A 21,366-nucleotide genomic window follows, 5' to 3' on the forward strand; every position below is an offset into this window, starting at 1 on the left:
TGCGGGGATGGAGCAAGCATCCTCAGCTGTTTCGTTACACCCACGACTTGTGGATACGCGGTGGGTTCTTTGGCACATTCGACCTCACGCGTTGGTGTTGCATGCTGCCTCCCCGGGGTGGTCTGGTTGCAGTGAGAACAAAGCACCAGAAGGAGGGAGAGAAGCGAACCACTGAGGAGCTCGTAATGGAGCTTATAAAAAGGGGGATGCGCGTCTGTGGCTTTCCGGGGAAGCTGTTGATCTTTCTGGTCTACTCCCTCCCCAGACTCTCCAGTACAGCATCCGGAGCCCGATTCCTTGGAGAGATTGCCTGATTCGCCTGCCACGATGGCTGAGCCTACAAGAAACGCCCAGACGGGCCTTGACGAGAAGTACGACAACGCGAGCAGCGATCTCAAGGAGGATGCGCCTCCTGCTCAAGTCGCGGCGGTCGTCGCCCACGAGATCGCCCACGAGGTGGACGACAGCAAATACTCGCCCTGGACGAAGTCCATGTTCACGCTGTACGGCGTGCTCTTCGTCGCGTACTGCTGCGGCGCTCTCAACGGCTATGATGGGTCGCTCATGGGTACGTCGAGGCTTTGCGAATGAGCTCGGATTGACGCAGCCGCTGACTCGATGAAGGTGGTCTCAACGGAATGACTTCGTACCAACGCACCTTCAACATGACGACCTCTGGTTCATCTACAGGTATTGTCTTCATGATGTAAGAGTTTCCGAAAACCCGTCATTCTGCGATTCGGAACCTAATGAGGAGAACACAGGTACAACGTCGGCTCTGTCGCGGCCATCTTCTTCACCGGACCCGTAAACGATCTCTTCGGTCGTCGTTGGGGCATGTTGACGGGCGCCATTATTATCATCATCGGAACCGCGGTGCAGTAAGATGGTCTCATGAATACCCTGGTAACTTCTCCACGCTGACAGCAGGAATAGAGCTACCAGCCACGATATCCCTCACTTCTTGGGCGGACGCTTCCTCCTCGGCTTCGGTGTTTCCTTCTGCTGCGTATCTGCGCCCACGTACGTCAGCGAGCTTGCGCATCCCAAGGTAAGCCGGGGCCTCTGATCGCGAGAAACTCGACTGACGGGATGAACAGTGGAGAGGAACCTTGACCGGTCTTTACAACTGCATGTGGTAAGTGAACCTTGCTACAGGAAGCACACGATAGCGAGAAAAAGGTGCTAAAACTTCCCTAGGCCTGTTGGCTCAATCATTGCCGGTTGGGTTGTTTACGGCGCCTCCTTCATTCCGGGTGACGACGGCTGGAGAATCCCCGTCTGGATCCAGATGGTCACCAGTGGAATCGTTGTCTGTTTCGTTCTCTTGCTCCCCGAAAGCGTAAGAATCCTGCCAAACTCATCACCCCGGGGCGTCGCTGACTGAGTGATACAGCCCCGATGGCTCGTCGCCAACGACAGACACGAGGAAGCCGCCAAGATCCTCACCAAGCTCCACGGCGAGAACGACCCCGAACACCCCATCGTCCAACTGCAGATGAAGGAGATGATGGCCCAGATCTCGAGCGAAGCCAGCGACAAGAAGTGGTGGGACTACCACGAGCTCTGGAACACCCACTCCGCCCGCAGAAGACTCATCTGCGTCATCGGCATGGCCATCATGGGCCAGGTAAGTGGCTCCCCAAACCTACCAGAACCCACGCTGTCGCTGACATCGAGAAGGCATCAGGTAACTCGCTGTCGTCGTACTACCTCGTGACGATGATGAACACGGCCGGAATCGTCCAGGAGCAGAAGGTCCTCGCCCTCAACGCAGTCAACAGCGTCCTCGGTCTCCTCGGCAGCGTCGTCGGCGCCCGCCTGACCGACCGCGTCGGCCGCCGCCCTCTTCTCATCTACAGCATCCTCTTCTGCAGCATGACCTTCGCCGTGATGACGGGAACGTCCAAGATGGCCGTCGACAACCCGGACAACACCAACGCCGCCAACACGACCATCGCCTTCGTGTACCTCTTTGGCGTCGTCTTCTCCCTCGGATGGACCGCCCAGCAGAGCATGTACATCGCCGAGACGCTGACAACGACCACCCGCGCCAAGGGTACCGCCGTCGGCAACTTTGCGTCGTCGGCCATCTCGCTGGTCCTGGCTTACAGCTCCGGGCCCGCGTTTGAGAAGATCGGATACTACTTTTACTTGGTGTTCGTGTTCTGGTGAGTGACAATTTCCATGCCGGCTGGGCCGGGTTGCTGGCGACCGTGGCTGACTCTAGGTGCTTTAGGGATATCCTTGAGGCGATCTTCATCTTTTTCTTCTTCCCCGAGACCAAGGCTCGCACGCTTGAGGAATTGGAGGAGGTCTTCTCTGCGCCGAACCCCGTCAAGAAGAGCTTGGAGCCCCGCAGTGCTTCGACTGTGTTGGAGACCATGAAGGTTTCCAACGAGAAGGTGTTGGATGTGGAGCATGTATAGTCAATGAAGCATGCCAAGGGTTGACATGGATTGAGTCACGATCAAGGGAGGAACAATTGCGTTGGTGACGCGGGAGGCGAGCAAGCCTTCCATACCTAATGGATTAATACATAGATGAATGATGAAGAAAGACAACACCAAGAGACGACTAAGTTCGTCTTCTTCAAAAACAAACGTATTTCTGCTTTCTCTCTTGGAAGTCCCGAATGTCTTTGAAATCAAAGATTTCGAACATTGACTTTTGTTCTTGTTTTCTTCCTGGTTGATTTCTTGAATGATCCGTCAATGTCAACGAAGCTCAGCCTTTGTGTTCGGGAGCGCGGTCGACGAGACTCCAGAAATCTTTCCGGCCGGGGATCGGAGCGAATTGCGGACATCGCGGATCCGGATAAGTAGGACACGACGGCCACCAGCTCCATGCGTCAGCGTTGAAGTCGTTCCTGTGTCGGATTCATGCGATGCAATGATGGCATTGTTAGTTCGCCAGCGTCTCATGGGCCATGGTTCATCTCATGTGCGTCGGACAACCTCCGCTTGTTGGTGGGAAACGCATCGGCATTCTCGCCGACATCGTCACTCTGCAGCAAACGAGGGGCGGAGCAGCCCGCTCGCCAGCGACATCGCACGAGATGCTGTAAATACGATCCACAGAAGCACGCAAGACGTCTCCGGAGATCCAGCACTTAAGGATACCGATCTCTCATTTGGAGACAATTCCCCGACAAGCCACCACGTTGCGAGACAAGTCCTCCCCGGCTCGTCACCCGCGCTTAGCTCGTCCACCGCAAAGCCCAATCCCTGCAACCAACATCATTCCCCAAGTATACACCACAAGCCCGACATGACGGGGAAGAAGCCAATCGTCCTCCGCCTTGGCGAGGACATCAAGTACAACCACGACTACTACCGAGACGTCTTCACAGACCGCTTCGAGGTCGTGGCAAACGAGGAGCCCGACCGGGCCTCCTTCATCGCGGCCCTCAAGTCACGCAAGTACGGCGACGTCGCGGCCATCTTCCGCCCGCACTTCCAGACGGGCGGCGAGATGGGCCAGTGGGACGACGAGCTGATCCCCCTCCTCCCGCCCTCGGTGCGCATCTTCGCCTCCGCCGGCGCGGGCTTCAACTGGGCCGACGTCGACGCCCTCGGCCGCCGCGGCATCTGGTACGCCAACGGCGCCGGCGCCAGCGACGAGGCCGTCTCCGACACGGCCCTCTTCATGATCCTCTCCGTCTTCCGCAACTTCTGGCGCTCCCAGCGGGCCGCGCGCACCTGCGACCCGGACCAGTTCACCGCCATGCACCGCCTCGTCGGGAGCATCTCGTGGAACCCGCGCGGCCACGTCCTGGGCATCGTCGGGCTGGGCAACATCAGCAAGAAGCTCGCGTACAAGGCGCGGACGGCGCTGGGGATGGAGATCCACTACTTCGACGTCGCGCGCTCGCCGGCCGCGGTCGAGGAGGAGCTGGGGGCGACGTTCCACCCGACGCTGCACGAGCTGCTCGCCGTGTCGGACTGCGTGTCGCTGCACACGCCGCTGAACGCGCACACGCAGGACCTGATGAACAGGGAGGCGTTCGCGGCGATGAAGGAGGGCGCTAGGCTTGTGAATACGGCGCGCGGGCAGGTCGTGAACGAGGAGGCGCTGATTGAGGCGTTGCAGAGTGGGAAGCTGTCTGCTGCTGCGCTTGATGTGCATTACCATGAGCCGCAGGTTTCGAAGGTGCTGGCGGATATGGATAACGTGACGTTGACGTGTCATAATGGCGGCGCTGCGCTGACGACGAGGATGAACTTTGAGTTGAATGCGATGAAGAACATCATTGAGGTGGTGGGCGCGGACGGACAATTTATCGGTGAGCCGTTGACACCCGTAAATAGGAAAGCATTCGAGTCGGCTTCGAAGTAATCATTCAGACCATAGAGACGAAAATGAGAAGAATAGTATCATGGGAAGATCGGTCTCAGTGGTTGGCCACTTCACCACCAACATAGGCTGAGATCAAGAGACACAGATATCTTTCTTTCCTCTTCATATCTCTGCCCCATTGTTCCTCTCGCTTCTTTTCCTCTCAACAATGGATCTTTGCTTGAACATTGATCACTCTTCCCTTGTAACTCCTCCTTTCGTGTTAGGCGACCATTCCATTCACCGCACAAAGCAAGTCGCAGAAATAGAGACAACACGCACTTGACCCCCCCGGACTTAGTTGCTGGATTCCGTCTGAAGGGTATGTTCAACGCGTCCTTCGCTATGTCAATCCTTGCAGCAAGGAGTAGTCCATGTGGGCGGAAAAGACCATCATTCGACCACTTTCCCACATCTGGCCATCTTCTTCCCAACACCTTGCCATCGGCATTCTCTCCGGTCTCTCGGAGGTCTCGGCCGGAGCGCTTCCCCACTAGGATTCAGTACCCGGGGCCCGCTGTTCCCCCGCAAGCCAAGAATCCGGGGCCCCAAATTGGAGACCGCCCCCGCCGCGAGATCAACCCCACCGGCGTTCTCCCCGGACGTTCCATCCATGTCTCACCAACGAGCCTCTCGTGTCTCGGTGGTCTTCTGCCGTTCTCTTATATACCGTTCCCGAGTAGGTTCAACCATGTTTTTCGACCTACCCAGGCGAGCCGGAACTTCCTGGAGACCGCCCCCATCTCGATACCCACGACCGTCAATATGTCCGACGCGATCCAGGAGCACAAGCTCGAGGCGGAGCACGATGAGAAGCGACGCGCTCTGCAACCAGACGAGCTGCCGCTCCCGCAAGAGTTGGAACACCTTGACGCCAACGAGCTGAGGATCCTGGACAGAGGGCTGACGCGGCGGCTCGACATGACGCTTATGCCCACGGTCTTCATCCTCTTCCTGTTGAACATCCTGTAAGGAGCGATGGCACCATTGCTCGACAAGATCGCTGCTGACTCTCATATCAGCGACAGGAACAACATCGCGAGCGCGAAGATCGCCGGACTCCCCGAGACACTGAACATGACGAACAACCAGTACAACACCACTCTTCTCATGTTCTACGTCGGATGTACGCAGCCCTTGCTTCCACCTCCCGCACACCAACTGACGTCTCCCAGACTGCATCACTCAGGTTCCCTCGAACATGATCATCGGAAAGGTCCGCCCGTCGCTCTACATCTGCCTTATCACCTCCCTCTGGGGCATCCTCTCCATGAGCCAAGGCTTCGTCAAGAACTTCTCCGAGCTTGCCGCAGTTCGCTTCATCTTGGGCCTTGTCGAGGCTCCATTCCTGCCTGCTGTGTTTGTCTTGATGTCTTGCTGGTACACACGCAAAGAGCTTCCCCCGAGAATCGCGATTCTCTACGGTGGCAACATGGTGGCCACAGCCTTCTCTGGTCTCATCGCCGCGGGCATCATCTCCAAGATGGAAGGGAAGGCTGGCAAGCCTGCTTGGGTGAGTTCTGATCACACAGCTGGCAACCGAATTCCATGCTTACGATGTATAGGAATGGCTCTTCATCATCGAGGGCGCGATGACGGTGGTCATCGCCCTGCTGCTACTTCCCCTCCTGACCGACTACCCTCTCCAGAGCAAACACCTCTTCATCTCTCACGACCAGCAGCTCTACGCCGTAAGTCACGTTTCTTGCCCTCCCTCGCCGGTAGTGCTTGCCACGACTGGCCGCTGACCACTTGCATCATCACAGGAATGGAGAATCCGCAAGGAAAACGCCGGCATCAGCGACGAAGACCCAGAGTCCATCTTCTGGGGCCTCAAACAAGCCCTCTTCGACCCGAAGCTCTACCTCTTCATCATCCAACAGATGGCCCTGATCACCGCCCAGTCCTTCAACAACTTCTTCCCCTCCATCGTCGGCACCCTCGGCTACGGCCGCACGACGACGCTCCTCCTCACCTCGCCGCCTTACTTCTTCGCCTTCATCGTCTCCCTCTGCGTCTCCTTCCACGCGGCGCACAAGAACGAGCGCGGCTGGCACATTGCCATCCCGATGATGTTCGCCCTCCTCGGAAACATCCTGGTACGTACTTTCCTCGAACAAACACCGACGATCTCGAAGAAGAGCTGACAAAAAATAACAAAGGCCATGTTCGTCCCCTCCCTCGGCGGCCGCTACTTCTCCATGTTCCTCATGACATCCGGCTCCTACGCGCCCTACAACCTCTGCGTCAGCTGGCTCTCGGCGTCCCTGCCGCGTCCCCGCGCCAAGCGCGCCGCCGCGCTGGCCATCGTCAACTTCATGGCCGCCGGCGTCGCGCACTTCTACACGAGCTACATGTTCCCGGACAGCCAGAAGCCGCGGTACTACGCGGGCGGCGCCGTCATGTCCGGCGCATGCCTCGTGTGCGCGGGCGTGGCGCTGACGATCAAGTACTACCTCAAGAAGCAGAACGCCAAGTTCGAGGAGGAGGAGAGGGCGGGCGTCACGAGCCACAGCCACATCGCGGGCTCCAAGGCGGGACACGGCGGGGAGGGCGTGGTCAGCTTCCGTTATGTCCACTGAGCTGAGTCGTACAATTGTCTCGCATAAGATTATGTTGTTCGGTTTCCTGTGTGTGTTGCCGTTTGTTCTGGTTGATGCAAGTACGGTTGCGTGCAGGTTCCATGGGACGCGAAGATTCTACAACATTGAGGAGATTCCATCTATTCAGGTACCGGGGCCGAACGAAGTGCGACACGCCCAGGTAGTGCCACCCACGGCAAGATCGCCAAAGACCAGGTTTAACGTGCTTCTTCCTCTGGAACAGGCAGCAAGATGAAAGTGTTGCGACATAAACGAAACAGCCCGCCAGTGGAAAGGGATTCAGCTGTCTCATGAAGACGGGTAGCTGCATCATGGGATGTCCAGATACATCCGGATATGGAGAGAAGTTTCTTCATGCGTGGGGCCGCATCAAAGAGCACACAGCTCATTTGGGAATCCCAATGGCCTGGTTCAAGAAGAACACTTGGAATGTCACGTCAAGTCAAGCAAAGAACATGTGCGCGGACAATCTGTGTTGCGTATCTGAAAAGGTCTATGGCTCCGTATCCGTTCTGTCTGTGACCAAGGGGAAATTAAGGGTGATGTCTCGATACGAGGGTAGTAGGTGAAATCCGTTGGTCGGGAGGCTCCCCCGTGCTCCGTCGACCCATGCGAAAAGAAAAGAAGACTCGAGGAAAGGAAAGAGCAAAACAAATCAAATTCTTCCTTGATGCTACCGCCGCGGTATGTTCCCAACTCCGAATCGCCAGTGTAGGATCCTCTAACGGTCCGTTTGCGGAATAAGTGCCGCCTCCCAAGTTTCCAAACGCCATCTGGGTATCGTGCTTCGTGGCTCGTAGTGCGCGAACTGATAATGAGAACGAGAACTCCGACGCCAGCCCTGTGGATGCCGTAGTGATCGCGAGAAGAAAAGATCATGAAGCAGACAGCGGTGTCGCTGCCGGCGTATCGCGAAATAGAAAAAGTCAAGAAGTCTGGGAGGAGAGGTCGTCAGCAAGCCTTGTTGAGGATGGACACCGGGCTTAAGTGTTCCCCTTACCATTCGTCTTCACAGCTGGGTATCTCGCCAGCGTAGCTCGACTCCGGTTCCCACTTGTCCGAAAGCTCATGATCTCAAGATGAAGGATCTCATCAGTTGTGGATACCGCGGATAGAGGTGCTGAAAAGAACGAGGCGAGAGAATGGCGTTATTTTGGTTCGAGAGCGACCAAGAAGAAGCATTAGGTGAAGAGCGGAGAGTATGTGGTGAACGTTTAGTTGCCGGCCCCGACGCCGTCAAAGTCGCCGACGAGGTTCGCACCACGGTGATCCGCCTGTAAGGCGTTGACGAGGATGGGCACCTTGGTGGAAATGATGCGGAAATCGAATGTTCTGTGCGGGTCTTCGAGGTCGCTCAAGTTCTCGGCAATCTTTGCGACGGTGAAACGCTGCGAGTTACCGCACCGCCGATGGACGCGACCGACGAAGTCCTTGTCCATGTCCTCAGGCCTGATGAGGGTGTCCTCTCCGGTGTTCGGATCATGCTCCCAGCAGTTGTAGATGACATAGACGCCGAGGGAGGTGCCCATCGAGGTCAGGCGCAGCACGACACCAAAGCGAGTCTGATCCCATGTACCGCCACTGAGAACCTCGTTGTATTGACGGTGTCGCATGTCATTCCATTCAATCTCGCCGTTGTAGGCGTAAAGGTTGCCAAGCTGGGCAAAGACGAAAGGCTCCGAGATGCCTTGCTGCGGAAGAGTACCGTGTTGGGGAGCGGCGTTCTCGGTGTTCTTGTCAATGCCGAGGAGGCTGCCGTGAATGACCTTGAGTACGTTGTTGCTCTGCAAGTTGCCGCCGGTTTGAAGGTCGTGGGTCTCGGGGTTGTAGAAGCCAGGCTCAAGGAATCCGGGAGCTCGCCTCATGCCGTAGCCGGTGAAGAAGCTTCCGTGCTTGCTTTCTCCAAGACGAACGAAAGGCGCCGAGCCCATTTGCATCGTCCAGAGCCAGTGGGCTCGAGCAGCAGGATCAGCGTAGTTCATGCTGCGGAGCTTGGTCAGGAAATCATCGACACTGTCGATCTCGGGCTTCAGCAGCGCGGTTCTGCCGTACCACGACGCAGTGAAGTTGTTGAATTCCGTGCGCTCCTTGGGGTCTGGAAACTCTCTCATAATCAATCTCATCCGGGTCATCATGTCGACGTTGTTGCCGTTCTGGTCGAGATAACAGTTGAAGTCGTAGAACTTCTTCCGTTGGGGGTCCCCCTGGAAGGATTCGATGAGCTCTTCGTCGCCGGGCAACAGGAGTTGCGAGCTGTTGGGACTTTCGGGATCCCGCCCAATGCGAGCATCAGGTCCGTGTGGTGAGCTTCCCATGCTTGCGATGCAACGGTAGGGTAGGGTGAGCTGGGGATTTGAGTCCGTGTTCAGGGCGGGAAGCGAAGTTGCTAGGTAAGATATTTGCAGGGTAAAAGATTTCTCCGCCTTGGTGAGAGGAAGGCACCTTGAGGGACAGGCTCATCCAACTTGTATTCGAGATGGTGAAAGTGAGTAAGGTGAGTTATATCTTAAGAGTTTATTAATCCGGAGCGAGCGCCTGTCGCGGAAGTGCGTACCATGGAAGTGGCAGGAGCGAGATTCTTGGTTACTGCCGTCTTACCTTATGGATTCACTAGCCAGCCCACGCATCAAATTCATCCATGCTTCACAGGTCCGAAGACTGCCCTTTGGCCATCCACCCGGATAGTCAAATGACGAATCTTCTCATAGGTATCAATTAACTCCGCTTGGGTAGTAACCGGTCAGAGGAAGGCACGACATCGACTTCACCGGCTGAAGCATCTAGCTACTTCAAATATAGGGATCGAAGAAAGTGGAGAAAGAAGTATCAAATAAACCTCTGAACAGACATGGAAGGGGCACAATGTCTATTTTCTAATCTTTTACAAACTGGGGCAACATGATCCTTCCTCCGACGGCGTCGTTGAGGTGCTTGACGCGGACAACCTGAATCTCATCCTTGGGAAACGGGTCGCCGTCTGACAGACTCGTAAACGTTACCAGCTTCTCCCGAGACTGGAAATCGGCAAGGCTGTGCGCAATCTTCTCCATGACGAAGCGAGTGTGGATGTTACACTTCTCGTGGACGAATCCGATATGCGGAAGACGTTTGCCTTGCGCGTCGGCGGTCTCGATGTGGCGGCGTGTGGTGCTGCCGTCCGGCTTGGTGAGCTCCCCGAAGAAATTCCACATGACGTGGACTCCCAGCTGCCTGCCACGGCTGCCGAGCTCCAAGAGAACACCGAATCCGGTCGACCGCCACGGACCTTTTCTGATATCTTGTTCGGAATCTTTGGCCTTCTGCCGGTCGCCGTCGAAAACATACAAGGATCCGAGCTGCGCAAAGATTCTGCAGTTGAGTCTCCCGAGGACCTTTGCGTCTGACGCTTTTGAGGGACGCGAGGGTTGCATCTGATCGCCGCCACGGCCGTCCGGCGTGGTCGGCTTGATGACGATGTCATTGGTCGCGATGATGGACCTGTGCAGCAACTCATCGTTTCGGGATCTGTGGCCGTCGACGTGCGGATGGATGTAGCCCGAGCTGGGCAAGAGGCCGAAACCTGTTTCGTAACCACCCCAGTTGACCTGTCCGAAGGGCATGAAAGGCAGGTGAGCCTGTTCCATTGTCCAAACCCACCGGGCGAGAGACTTGAAGTTTCCGAAGTCGGTTTGGGCTAGGTTGTTGCAGAAATCGTCGAGAGTCCAGGCCTGGTTGAACGAGTCGAAATATCGGCTGTAGTATCTCTCGCGCCAGTCGAAGTAGCCATGCCTCATTCCTTTGTCGTCGGGCCATCGTCTCATAACCAGCTCCATGATTTCATGAGAACTCAGATTGTGATTCTCCCGGATCTCTCGGTGGAAGTGGAAGAATTCTTTGTCCTCGTCGCTTACGACATATCCCTTTTCCAACTCATCGTCCGTCTTCCAGCCAGGGGGGCAGAACTCGGCTGGCGACTTGGATGATGAAGAATCGGGGGTCAACATGAGGGCAGTGTGGGTATTACTGCTGTTTCGTGAAGGACCTTCCTCGAGTACAACTGGTCAACGAATGGGGGCAAGGATGACCTTGAGTGATGATGAGGGATGGCGAATATTCGAGAGGCTACTCAGTCCTGGAAACGTTCCGTGGGAATGAATATATCAAGTTAAGGAAGGCTGATTTATTCTTTGGGTTTCTACAAGAGAAGCGTGCATCAAAGAAGCTGTTTGGTCATCAGGGTTACCTAGACAGGTGTACGGTTTTGACAGGATGCATGCTGGCAAAGGACAGAAATGTGGCCATCGCAGCGGCGCCGAACATTTCTGTTGCTTGGAAGACGAGAGAGGTATGGACGGAATCTTATGCGAATGATGTATTATCTCAACCCGAATTACAAAGCAAAAATCGTGCCCAACCTTCGAATTAACATCCACTGTTGCCCCCTTCCTTACCCCGTATACAGTCTACCATAGGCCCTTTCCACAAACGAAAAGTAAAAGGAAGAGAGCAAAAGAAGGACAAAGATTGTCCGGATTTGTTCCTGGGATTCCCTTCTGGCAGCTTCTGGCGGCTGAGGGCCTAGGTGAAAACACTGGGTAGACTTCTCGTCTCATCTTCTTCCAAGTCGTCGAGAGCCTTGTAGATTATTTAAAGCTCGTTTCATGTATCGGAAAAGTTGTTGTACCAGCCCCCTTTTTAGCTTTGCGAAGCTGGCGGAAATGCGATTTCATTTTCTTGCAACCTTCCCCAGTCACTTCGTTCTCCGTTTCGATGTTAGCTGACTTCGGCTCCTTCATAGCGGCAATCCAATGACGTGTTGGAGAGAATGGACGACCGGGGAAGGAAGAGAGTTCATAATGATGAGATTTTATTTTAGAAGATATATTATGCGACTCCAACTGGCGCTATACTCGGAATTGTATTAATATCCTAGCAATTAGTAACTTTGACAATCTTCATCTCCAATAACATGTCGTGAGAATGCAAGCTTGTATTCTTTAGAACAACTTCAAGCAGCGCCAGGTCTAGGGATGTGTCATAAGAGGGTAAGTCACAAACAGAGCCCTGTGCATCTTTCCCTGAGGTCGTTTATTTGGCCTTCTCGTCTACACCCGGCTTGCTCTCGACCTGCTGCTGTCCCGAAATGGAGAGGGTAGAAAGCCCCAGCCACTGCTGAAGAATTTCTGAACTTGCCGAGTCGACGGTTGTAGCTGCCGCAGTTGATGTATCGATGCCAGAAACCTTTGAGGTCAGGTTCTCGGATGCCGAAGCGCTGGTGTTCTCAACATCGGGTTGGCCAGAGTCTTGGCCCGAGGCGGTGTCATTCTGGGACGCTTCCTCGGGGCCGGAGACGCCTGCTTGCTCTGCAGCCTCATCCGCAGCGATCATCGCCTCATCCTCTGCGATCATCTTGTTCTGGTAGGTTGACCAGACCGAGTAGTGATAGCCAGGAACGTCCTCGGCCTCCTCGCCAAACGTTTCTAGCAACCACTTGCCGAACAGGGATGTGCTCTTGTCCTTGTCGCCTTCGTCCGACCATTCTGTTGGGTACCAATCTTCGAGAAAGTAAAAGCTGCTCATCCGAAGGTTGACCCAATTCAGAGGATGAATTGGTCTAGGCAGTTGCATGTATCCGGTCTGCGGCTCTTTGTACTTGATCGCCTCTCGGGTCCAACGCCAAACTGTGGAGAGTGCGTGGCCGACCTTTACGACTCTCGGGAGCTCACCTCTCTTCTCAACGATGAGGAAGTCTCTGGTGTTGTAATGCTCGTGTGTGACTCCGACGTGGAGGTGGCTTACAATTCCGTCGATGATTTGCTTAAGCACCTCTAGGCGGTCATTCAGCTGGGGCATGGATGGCCTTCCTGGCCTGGACTCTGTGCGAGGTATGAGGGTTCCGTCAGGTCCCTTACGACTGCAATAGTCTCGGATGGAATATCCATCTATGTGCTCGAGGAGGATGACTCCGACGAATCTTTCGTTGCCTGAAGCGATGCGGCTGCTCGGGCCGGCTTCGATTTCATGGGCGGGGGTATTGGTTGCTGTGTCGGACTGCGTGGACTGGTGCCGGATGACCCAGGAGCCGTAAAACTCGGGGGCAAAGGAAGAAGCTCCAGTCATCTTTTTGCGTCCAGGGATGTCCTCAAAGTCTTTGTCCTTTGTCGTGAGATAAAGATGTTGATAAACGGCCAGTTCGAGGCTGAAATGGTGATCGACGAGCTCGGGTCGCGAGTACGGACCTTCGGTCCAATCAGTCTTCCGGTTGTAACACTGGTGGTCCATGATCTTAGCCACGAGAAGGACTTTCTTGTCTTTGGTGGGGGAAGGCACAGAAGCGTGAGTATATTCTTCGACTTGAGGAGCTTCGATGACCTCAACGAGGACAACCTGAGGTCCTACACCACCGCAAATGGTGCGTACCACTTTCAAGCGCAGCTGCTCATTCTTGGGAACTTCAAGGCTCGGATTGAAGCCACGAGGATATTTGTCGACGTGGGGGGGGAGACTTAGGCCAAGGGTACATCGTGCGACCATAGGGCTGACGCACACGTTGGTGCGGCAAGAGGGTTAGAACCGTGTCGGGATCGTAAGCTGGGGCGTGAATGTTGGTAACCAGGCCGGGATAGACGTCTTGCTCCTCCTCGTCGGAGTCGAAGCCGATTTCCATTTCCATGATTGCGAGGTACCGGATTTCCGGAGTGAGTATGAAACTAAGAGATGGTTGCAATGTATCATGTGGGAGCGAGAGAACAGGAAAAGAGAGGGAGTGAGAAAGGGAAAAGACTGCCATATATAATAACACCCAAAGCTTTCTCCGGCTGCCTGGCATGAAAAGCTTTGCCACTCTGTTGACGAGCGGAGAGTTTTCTCAGATAACGCGATCCATCATGATTTGACTTTTGCACCTACCTACCTTGCGTGTTTTTAAGAATCTGCCCCGATGCGGTTTTTCTTCTTGCCCCCACTCCTCCTTCCCCGTCCTATTTTTTCGCATGTGTCGACAATTGCGAACTACGCCTTATTCAGGTCGCAAGCTTCTGAAAGTTATCCTGTGTGGTCAATTACTTCGCATCACGACCTGTCTCAGGCGAGACTGAAGACAGAACAAATCATCTCCATATTATGAATTAGGAATGCGACGACGAGCAACGACGACAAGGAATCAGAAGGAGTTACAACGAGAGTGGAAGCCCTTGTTCATCCATAGCAGTTAGTTTAATAGCACACTAAAACAGTCAAGTACATGGACATAAAGATAGAAAGAAGAGACTGCAAAAGCTTAAACTAAGCAATAAATACCTTGCATTCGGCCACACGACTTCAAATATTGTTGGCGTTCAGTAGGTCATCACCCTCCTTCATAGACGGACCGGAGCAATTCATCAGGTGGAACAGCCCGTAGGGTTCCTGTTTCACTCTTCGTACCTTCCATTGTCTTCTATTCTTGCCGTTCGCAACTTGAAGCTTACTTCTACTTAGGTAACAGAGAATATGCAGAATCTTTGCTCGATTTAGCATCTCGCTGACAGAGGACAAGGTTTTTCAGTTCAAAGTGGTCGGCATGGGTCGCCAACACCTGGCTGAGCGTTGTCTCGTCAGAGCGGAGCTGGTGTTGGATGTCAACTAGAAACCTTCTTTGCGTCCGCGTCCTTGAATTAGCTTTTCTTCGGCTGCGCAGATTCTTCGAGCCCAGGACGTACCTTGATACTAATGATCCAACAATGCAAACGCGGCCGACCTGAAATCTACTAATGGAGCGCCATACAGATATTGTAGAATGTACTTCACAATTATAGATCTATGCCTCAAAGATAGAATTCTCCGAACAAATTAACGTTCATTGTCGCCAATTGAGCGGCATCTCTGTGAAATTGCATGCTCAAGGTCCTGCCTGCCCGTAAAGTTTGTATCCCATCTGGACAGTAGCTACTTTTCTCTCTCATTCTTATTCAACACTCCATGAACAGTCACAACTTAAACTGGTATCAATAACATGGGATATATGCCTGTTACAAATCGAATTCCTTCCGACGGCGGGTCATGTCCAAGGCTTTGTCAAATTTCAGCTGGAGAGCTCGCACTACATTGAAATGTGTTGAAAGTTCGTGGTATTATGCATAGTAAACAGCTTATTCAACGCCAAAATATCCCAAAATTGCCCAAGTCAACCCGTTACGATGCCATTAAGTCCATATTGCCCTATGCCCCGCCTCCTAAGAGTAAGAAACGTAGAGTCCATTCTCGGCGTCATCCTCCATAAACACGCGTCCATCCTGCCCGTTGTTGAAGTTGACCGCCAGCTCAACGACAATCCTCTCCTGGCACTTGACACTCGGGCCGCTGTGCGTCGCAGGGGCAGAGAAGTCGGGCTGGTCCCAGAACGTAAAGTCCATGCCCGGGGTGAACTCGCTACCGCCCTGGAAGGGCGCGATCGTCGTCGGGTTGATCAGCACGTCGCTGCCGGTCGTCCATGTCGGGAAGCCCTCGGCCTTGAGCTGGCGCGAGGAGACGAGGCCGTTGCCGTCGACGCGGAAGACGCGGGTCTCGAGCGGGCCCTGGCGCCAGCCGAGCGCGCACGACTTGGCCGTCGGCGGGATGCCGGTGAAGACGACGACCTGGCGGGTGATGTTGGTGTGGAGGTCGAGATGCGGGACGTTGTCCGTCGGGTGGTTGGGCTGCGAGGCGGACTGGTAGATGTTGAAGTGTTGGGGGTGGGCGGCGATGCCCGGGGTCGCGGTCGTCGCGGCGGGCGGGACGGAGGTTTGGGAGCACTCGCGGGCCGCGTGGGGGAGGGACGCGGCGAGAGAGATCATGCTGGTCAGGGCGAGGAGGAGCTTGGGAGACATTTTGAGGCGGTGAAGATGTGCGGAGAAGATTGTGCGAGGCGGGTTTGAAGGGGGATGTAATGCAGTGTAACTCTGTTGCTGGAGAGGCTGTTTTGATTGTGTACTGATGGGATGGATGATACAAACCTGAATCGATAAGGAGAAGAGATATGACTTTATATCTACTCGACATCAGCCTTGAAATAGTAGATCCGCTCATGAAGTCCGACGAGTGCTATACTCAGCGGGGCTGGAGCGAGGCTTCCGATCGCATCAGAATGTCACGATGGGCCTCAGCTCCGGACTCAGGCTCAGCACGCACAGCTTTTTGCAAGGCTTCGATCCTTCCCACGTCTACCAAGACATCCGCAGTGATCGAAAAGAAAGCAAACTTCCGCCAAAATAAGCATAAACATGGGCTTCCGCCAATGTCGCTTGACTCCGCCCCACAGAAGCTCCAGATGAACACCGCGACGACCTGATGGTTTTTCAGCTGATCCCAGCTGCGCACGTGTTTGCCATGAAGCCAACAGCAAGTGCGAGGCCAAGTGCGATGATTATACACGCTAATGAAGTGCGAGCAGGATTGGTGTCTAATTTTAGCGACAGCAACAGCGGGAAAAGGATCTCCGAGATGGCTTGGTGAGAGGCTGAGGCTTACCCAAGCCTGGCTGGTCAGGGTGGGTGCAGTCTTGGCTCGAGTCCAAGGTCCGTCACCAACACCATTTGAGACCTCCCTAAGTTGTATGGGCCCATAACGCATTCCATCTATCTGTGGTGTTACTACGAGCAATTCAGGTTGAAGATGCAATCAAGGTCTGCTAAACTTGCTGACCACAGCGCTGACCCGGGTACCACGTCATCCTGTCAAAGTGGTCATACAAAATGTGTGATGATCGCGTGTTACGGAAAAAGAAAAGAAAAAAAGTATAAGAAAAGAAAGAAGAAGAAAAGATCCCATGTTATACGATACCTCGAGGAATGACTTTTCACGTAGAGCACGATGTTCAAGCGGCCATTAGATGGACAGTGGTGGAGTAACATAGTGCAAATCTACCTAACGAACCGCGAGAAAGGTAAACTTTTCTTAACGCCATAGTATTTATATAATTTCCGCTCCTAAGCAGATTCCTTGAATAGATATTTGCCGATTTAGATAGGGGGCTTACCAGTCTAATAATAGATATTATAGGTAGCCTTTAATTGAGGCTAAGAAACCTCTTGACTCTGCCTTATTAATAGGGCGCCTAAGTAAGGAGATTATAGTTGAAATTTCTTAAGAGAATTAGAATGCTATAAAGATGCTATACTTATGCCTCTTAGAGGTTTAGAGTAGGCGTTAAATACTATAATAATAATAATAATATATACTACTCCTAATTATTAGTAAAAGTGAGGTTCTTACTAGTTATACGTTTATTAGGCTAGGTTTATACTAAGTAATAAGATCTCTTATTATATATATATTACTATTTATATAACTATTTAAACTTATTTCTTCTAACTTTTCTATAGCTCTATAGCCCCCTTTTAGCCCCTTAAGTAGATTAATAGTTAATTTAGTATATTAGCCCCCCTTTAGTAGACCCCTAGTGCCCCCTTAGCCCCCCTCTATTAGACTATCCTTAATATAATCTCCCCTCTTATAAGGTTTTATCCTTAAGATTTAGTTCTTTTATTAGCTTAAGTACTCTAGTTACTACTCTATAGTCCCTTTTTAGCTAGCTTCCCTAGTTTAATATAAATATTTATACTAATTTAATACTTTAGCCTTATAGCGTTATTACTTAAGTAATATTAGCCTCTTAAGGTATATTAACTATAGTTATTTAATATTCTATTTGGTATCCCTCTAATAGGCCCCTTTAGGTAATATTAATATTAAGTTTTTATTAAGTATTTTAACTTTAATATCCCTTAACTTATAGAGATATTTATATCTATTATAATTATATTATTATTTCCCTTTAATATACCCACCTTTTATAATAGCTTTTGTTTTATTTTTATAGAGTATTACTCTTTTATATATATTACCTCTTATTTTATATTCTATAGATTAGAGCTATAAAAAGCTATTTAAAATAATAAAAACTTTTTATTTAGAGTTTTATATTTTATTACTCTATAGTTTATCCTTTTCAGCTTTTAATAGCCTCTAGTTACTCTCTTTATTATTATTATTTATTAGCTTTAATTTATTATATACTTCTTTACTATTTTTAGTTAAAAGTTAGTCTTTTTAATATAATTAAACTTTATATATATATATATTATCTATTTAATCCTTTTTTTATAAATAATTATATTATTATTATTATTATTATTATTATTATTATTATTATTATTATTATTATTATTATTATTATTATTATTATTATTATTATTATTATTATTATTATTATTATTATTATTATTATTATTATTATTATATTTATTATTATTACTCTCTTATTACTTCTTTCTCTCTTAAAAGGTTAGCCTCTTAAGCCTCCTATTAACTACCCCCCTATTATTAATAACCTTAAAGATAACCCCCTTTATAACTTTATTTATATTATCTCTTATTAATATTACTTTTATCTCTAAATAGGCTAGAGGCTTATTACTATTAGTATTTTACTCCCTCTTTATATTAAAATAATTAATATATTTCTTAATACTCCTTTATTTTTCTTTATTATTAACTCTTTTTAATAGCTAGTAATAAATACTCTTATTATATTACTTTTTATAATAAGGAGTATATTATTATAAGTTATTATTTTTTCTCTTTTAGGAGCTACTCTTATAGCTAATAATCTCCTACTAATTCCCTATTAACTCTTTATTAAGCTATTTTTAGTATTACTCCTATTAGTTTTATTTTTAAGTATTACTTTAAGGAGTATATTAAGGAGCTTAACCCTCTAGTTATTATATATAAAGATACTATATATTCCTCTCCCTCTCTCTTATTAGTATCTCTTCATTAACTCCTTATTTAAGAGAACCTTAAGAAGGACTAAATAATAACCCTTAAAGCCTTTTAAAAGAAGATATTTTATATTAATAAGTTTAATACTAAATATAAAGTTAAGAATAAAGAGGAGGAAAAGCTATAATAATATTATTAATTAGTTATTATTAAAACTATTACCTCTTTATTTAATAAGTAAATAAAAGCTATTACTTTATTAATTAAGTCTAAAGGTATTTAGCTTAATATATTAAAGGTATAAACTATAGCTTTTAAGACTTAAACTACTACTCTTTAAGAGTAAACTATAGCTCTTTAGGGCTTATAGTCTATTTTCTTAAAGTAGTTTATTACTTACTTTTATATTATATATATTTTCATTACTCTCTTTAATACCTCTTTAATATTATTTCTTTTTTAATTTTCTATATTAATAAGTTTATAATATATAAATAAGCTTATTTTATACTCTTTCTCTCTTAAGCTTACTCTTACTAATAGCTAAAAGGGCTTTAAAGATAGTAATAAGGATACTTAAGTCTTAAGTATCTCCTTAATACCCCCTTAGTGCCCTCTTTATAGTAATATCTCTTTTATTTATTTAGACTTTTTAGCTTTATAGCTATTATACTCTCTAGCTATAAAGCTAAATAAATTTCTTTAGCTCTTTTTTTTTATTAATAATACTTTATTACTCCTCTATTACTTCCTTAGTAACCCCCTCTATATACTTTTTATATTATAATTATAACTTTATTAAAATATTATATTATAGCTTTTATAAGTTTTTCTCTATGTTATACTCCTTTTATTTAATTAAATACTATTTATTTCTTTTAGAGCCTTTATAGCTTATAATATAGTCTACTTTATAGATATTAATATCTTTCTCTTTAATTAATACTACTTAAGGGGTAATAATATCCCCTTTATACTTCTCTAGTTAAGCTAGAGTAAATATATTATAGATTTAATATCTATTTCTAAAGTTTAATTTAAATATTTACCCCCTATTAACTATCTACTTAACTATAAATAAGCTTAAGTATTTATTTATTAGCTTTTAGGATAGTTACTTTTAATAGATATACTTTATAGATATAAGGGCTTAATTACTTACTTTTAGATTTAATATTATATAGTACTTATTATATTACTTTATATAACTCTTATTTATATCTTTTAGTAAATATTATATCTTATAATACTTTATAAATAGGTATTATACTTAATTTCTTATTATTAAAATATTATAAAGTTAAGGTTCTTTTAAGCTATAGTTATAGGGTTCTCTTAGTATATAGCTTATTAATATCTCTATTAATAGTATACTAATAGTAATATATATAGAGCTATTATATATAAACTCTTCAAATAGTAGCTATTTAACTTAATTATCTTAATTAAAGTTTATAAAGACTTATAAGAAGTATTTTATATTTTAGTTTTAGTGCTCTATTTACTTATCTATTTAGAAGTAATATACTATATTAAGTTTCCTCTTAATAGCTAATAGATAGGCTATTATTACTTAGAACTTATTTATAAATAGTAAGCTTCTATTTAATATAATAGAGAAGGCTATTTTATATTTCAGGAATATATTATTTATTAAGAGGGCTATTAATTTATTTATAATAAGTATCTTCCTTATTAATAAGTATAAAATATACTTTATAAAGTAGTCTATTATAATAAAGATATTATTATAGTTTTTTTTTAAAAACCCCTTTAAGATAGATAGCTTTATAATAAAGTCTATATTAATATATTTCTATAAGTAACTAAATACTAATAGTAATATTAATTTCCTATATAAGAGGTAATATTATAGTTTTATATATTAATATATTATATATATTAATATATATTCTTTAATATCCTTTTCTATTAACTTCTATTAATATATTTACTTAATCTACTTAAAGGTCTTAGAGATACTTAAGTAGCTCCTAAGTAGCTTATTATAAAATATTATTAGTATCTCTATATAGAGACTATAATTATTTAGGATAACTAGCTTCCCTTAGAATTATATTACTCTCTATTTATTTATAACTTATTTATTACCCCTTTAGTATAATCCTTTTCTCTCTATTACTAAAGCCTCTTTTTATACTTTAATAATATTTTCCTTTAATATTACTTCTATTTATTTTAATAATATATCCCTTAGTATTTTAGCCTTTTTATACTCTCTTTTCTAAATAGTAATAATTAATAACTCTTTAAACCTCTTTAGGAAGTCCTTAAGGAACGCCCTATTTACCCCTTTAGTCTCCTCTTTTATTAACTTATAGTTAATGTAATAAGAGAGCTTATCTATTAAGTTTTAATTTTTAAATTAATAACTAATTAATAATAAAGTTAAATAATAATAAGTCTTAAAGGAGTTTTATTTATTTATTATTTAGCTAGAGCTTAATAATAAGGTATTAATAGCTTAAATAGTTAATAATAAATATTATTTAGTATTAAAAGTATAATAAGTAATATCTCTATATTATTATAGCCTCTTAAATAGCTAATAGCTGTACTTTTAGTATATTATATCTTAATTTAACTCTATATAGTTTCTATAATATAAAAGCTATAAGGCGTTATTATTTATCCTTTAGTTAGTATATAACTACCCTAATAGTAAAGTTTAAAGTATCTATTT

At 47.3% G+C, this 21,366-nt stretch overlaps 7 protein-coding genes across 7 annotated transcripts; 3 read left to right on the forward strand and 4 right to left on the reverse strand.

Annotated features, from left to right (window-relative positions):
* Nucleotides 1-327: 327 nt before the first annotated feature.
* Nucleotides 328-2,429, forward strand: CkaCkLH20_10424 (lactose permease; the record flags this gene model as incomplete). The annotated part of the gene is made up of 9 exons (XM_038893138.1): nt 328-568; nt 625-706; nt 765-881; nt 937-1,051; nt 1,101-1,138; nt 1,201-1,342; nt 1,397-1,630; nt 1,684-2,171; nt 2,240-2,429. The coding sequence occupies 9 exons, from the start codon at nt 328-330 to the stop codon at nt 2,427-2,429; spliced, it is 1,647 nt and encodes a 548-aa protein (XP_038741548.1).
* Nucleotides 2,430-3,270: 841 nt separating this feature from the next.
* On the forward strand, nt 3,271-4,338 carry CkaCkLH20_10425 (putative d-mandelate dehydrogenase; the record flags this gene model as incomplete). The annotated part of the gene is made up of 1 exon (XM_038893139.1): nt 3,271-4,338. The coding sequence occupies one exon, from the start codon at nt 3,271-3,273 to the stop codon at nt 4,336-4,338; it is 1,068 nt and encodes a 355-aa protein (XP_038741549.1).
* Nucleotides 4,339-5,103: 765 nt separating this feature from the next.
* Nucleotides 5,104-6,920, forward strand: CkaCkLH20_10426 (major facilitator superfamily transporter; the record flags this gene model as incomplete). Its single annotated transcript, XM_038893140.1, has 6 exons — nt 5,104-5,306; nt 5,361-5,464; nt 5,514-5,851; nt 5,904-6,029; nt 6,105-6,437; nt 6,501-6,920. The coding sequence occupies 6 exons, from the start codon at nt 5,104-5,106 to the stop codon at nt 6,918-6,920; spliced, it is 1,524 nt and encodes a 507-aa protein (XP_038741550.1).
* A 1,235-nt stretch (nt 6,921-8,155) lies between these two features.
* On the reverse strand, nt 8,156-9,256 carry CkaCkLH20_10427 (uncharacterized protein; the record flags this gene model as incomplete). Its single annotated transcript, XM_038893141.1, has 1 exon — nt 8,156-9,256. One exon carries the CDS (start codon nt 9,254-9,256, stop codon nt 8,156-8,158), a length of 1,101 nt encoding a protein of 366 aa, XP_038741551.1.
* A 558-nt stretch (nt 9,257-9,814) lies between these two features.
* CkaCkLH20_10428 (uncharacterized protein) lies at nt 9,815-10,924 on the reverse strand (the record flags this gene model as incomplete). The annotated part of the gene is made up of 1 exon (XM_038893142.1): nt 9,815-10,924. One exon carries the CDS (start codon nt 10,922-10,924, stop codon nt 9,815-9,817), a length of 1,110 nt encoding a protein of 369 aa, XP_038741552.1.
* Nucleotides 10,925-12,008: 1,084 nt separating this feature from the next.
* Nucleotides 12,009-13,593, reverse strand: CkaCkLH20_10429 (uncharacterized protein; the record flags this gene model as incomplete). Its single annotated transcript, XM_038893143.1, has 2 exons — nt 12,009-13,315; nt 13,470-13,593. 2 exons carry the CDS (start codon nt 13,591-13,593, stop codon nt 12,009-12,011), a joined length of 1,431 nt encoding a protein of 476 aa, XP_038741553.1.
* A 1,540-nt stretch (nt 13,594-15,133) lies between these two features.
* On the reverse strand, nt 15,134-15,766 carry CkaCkLH20_10430 (uncharacterized protein; the record flags this gene model as incomplete). Its single annotated transcript, XM_038893144.1, has 1 exon — nt 15,134-15,766. One exon carries the CDS (start codon nt 15,764-15,766, stop codon nt 15,134-15,136), a length of 633 nt encoding a protein of 210 aa, XP_038741554.1.
* Nucleotides 15,767-21,366: the final 5,600 nt, after the last annotated feature.

The sequence above is a fragment of the Colletotrichum karsti genome (genome assembly GCF_011947395.1).
Source record: "Colletotrichum karsti strain CkLH20 chromosome Unknown Scaffold40, whole genome shotgun sequence".
In the NCBI taxonomy this organism is placed as follows: domain Eukaryota; kingdom Fungi; phylum Ascomycota; class Sordariomycetes; order Glomerellales; family Glomerellaceae; genus Colletotrichum; species Colletotrichum karsti.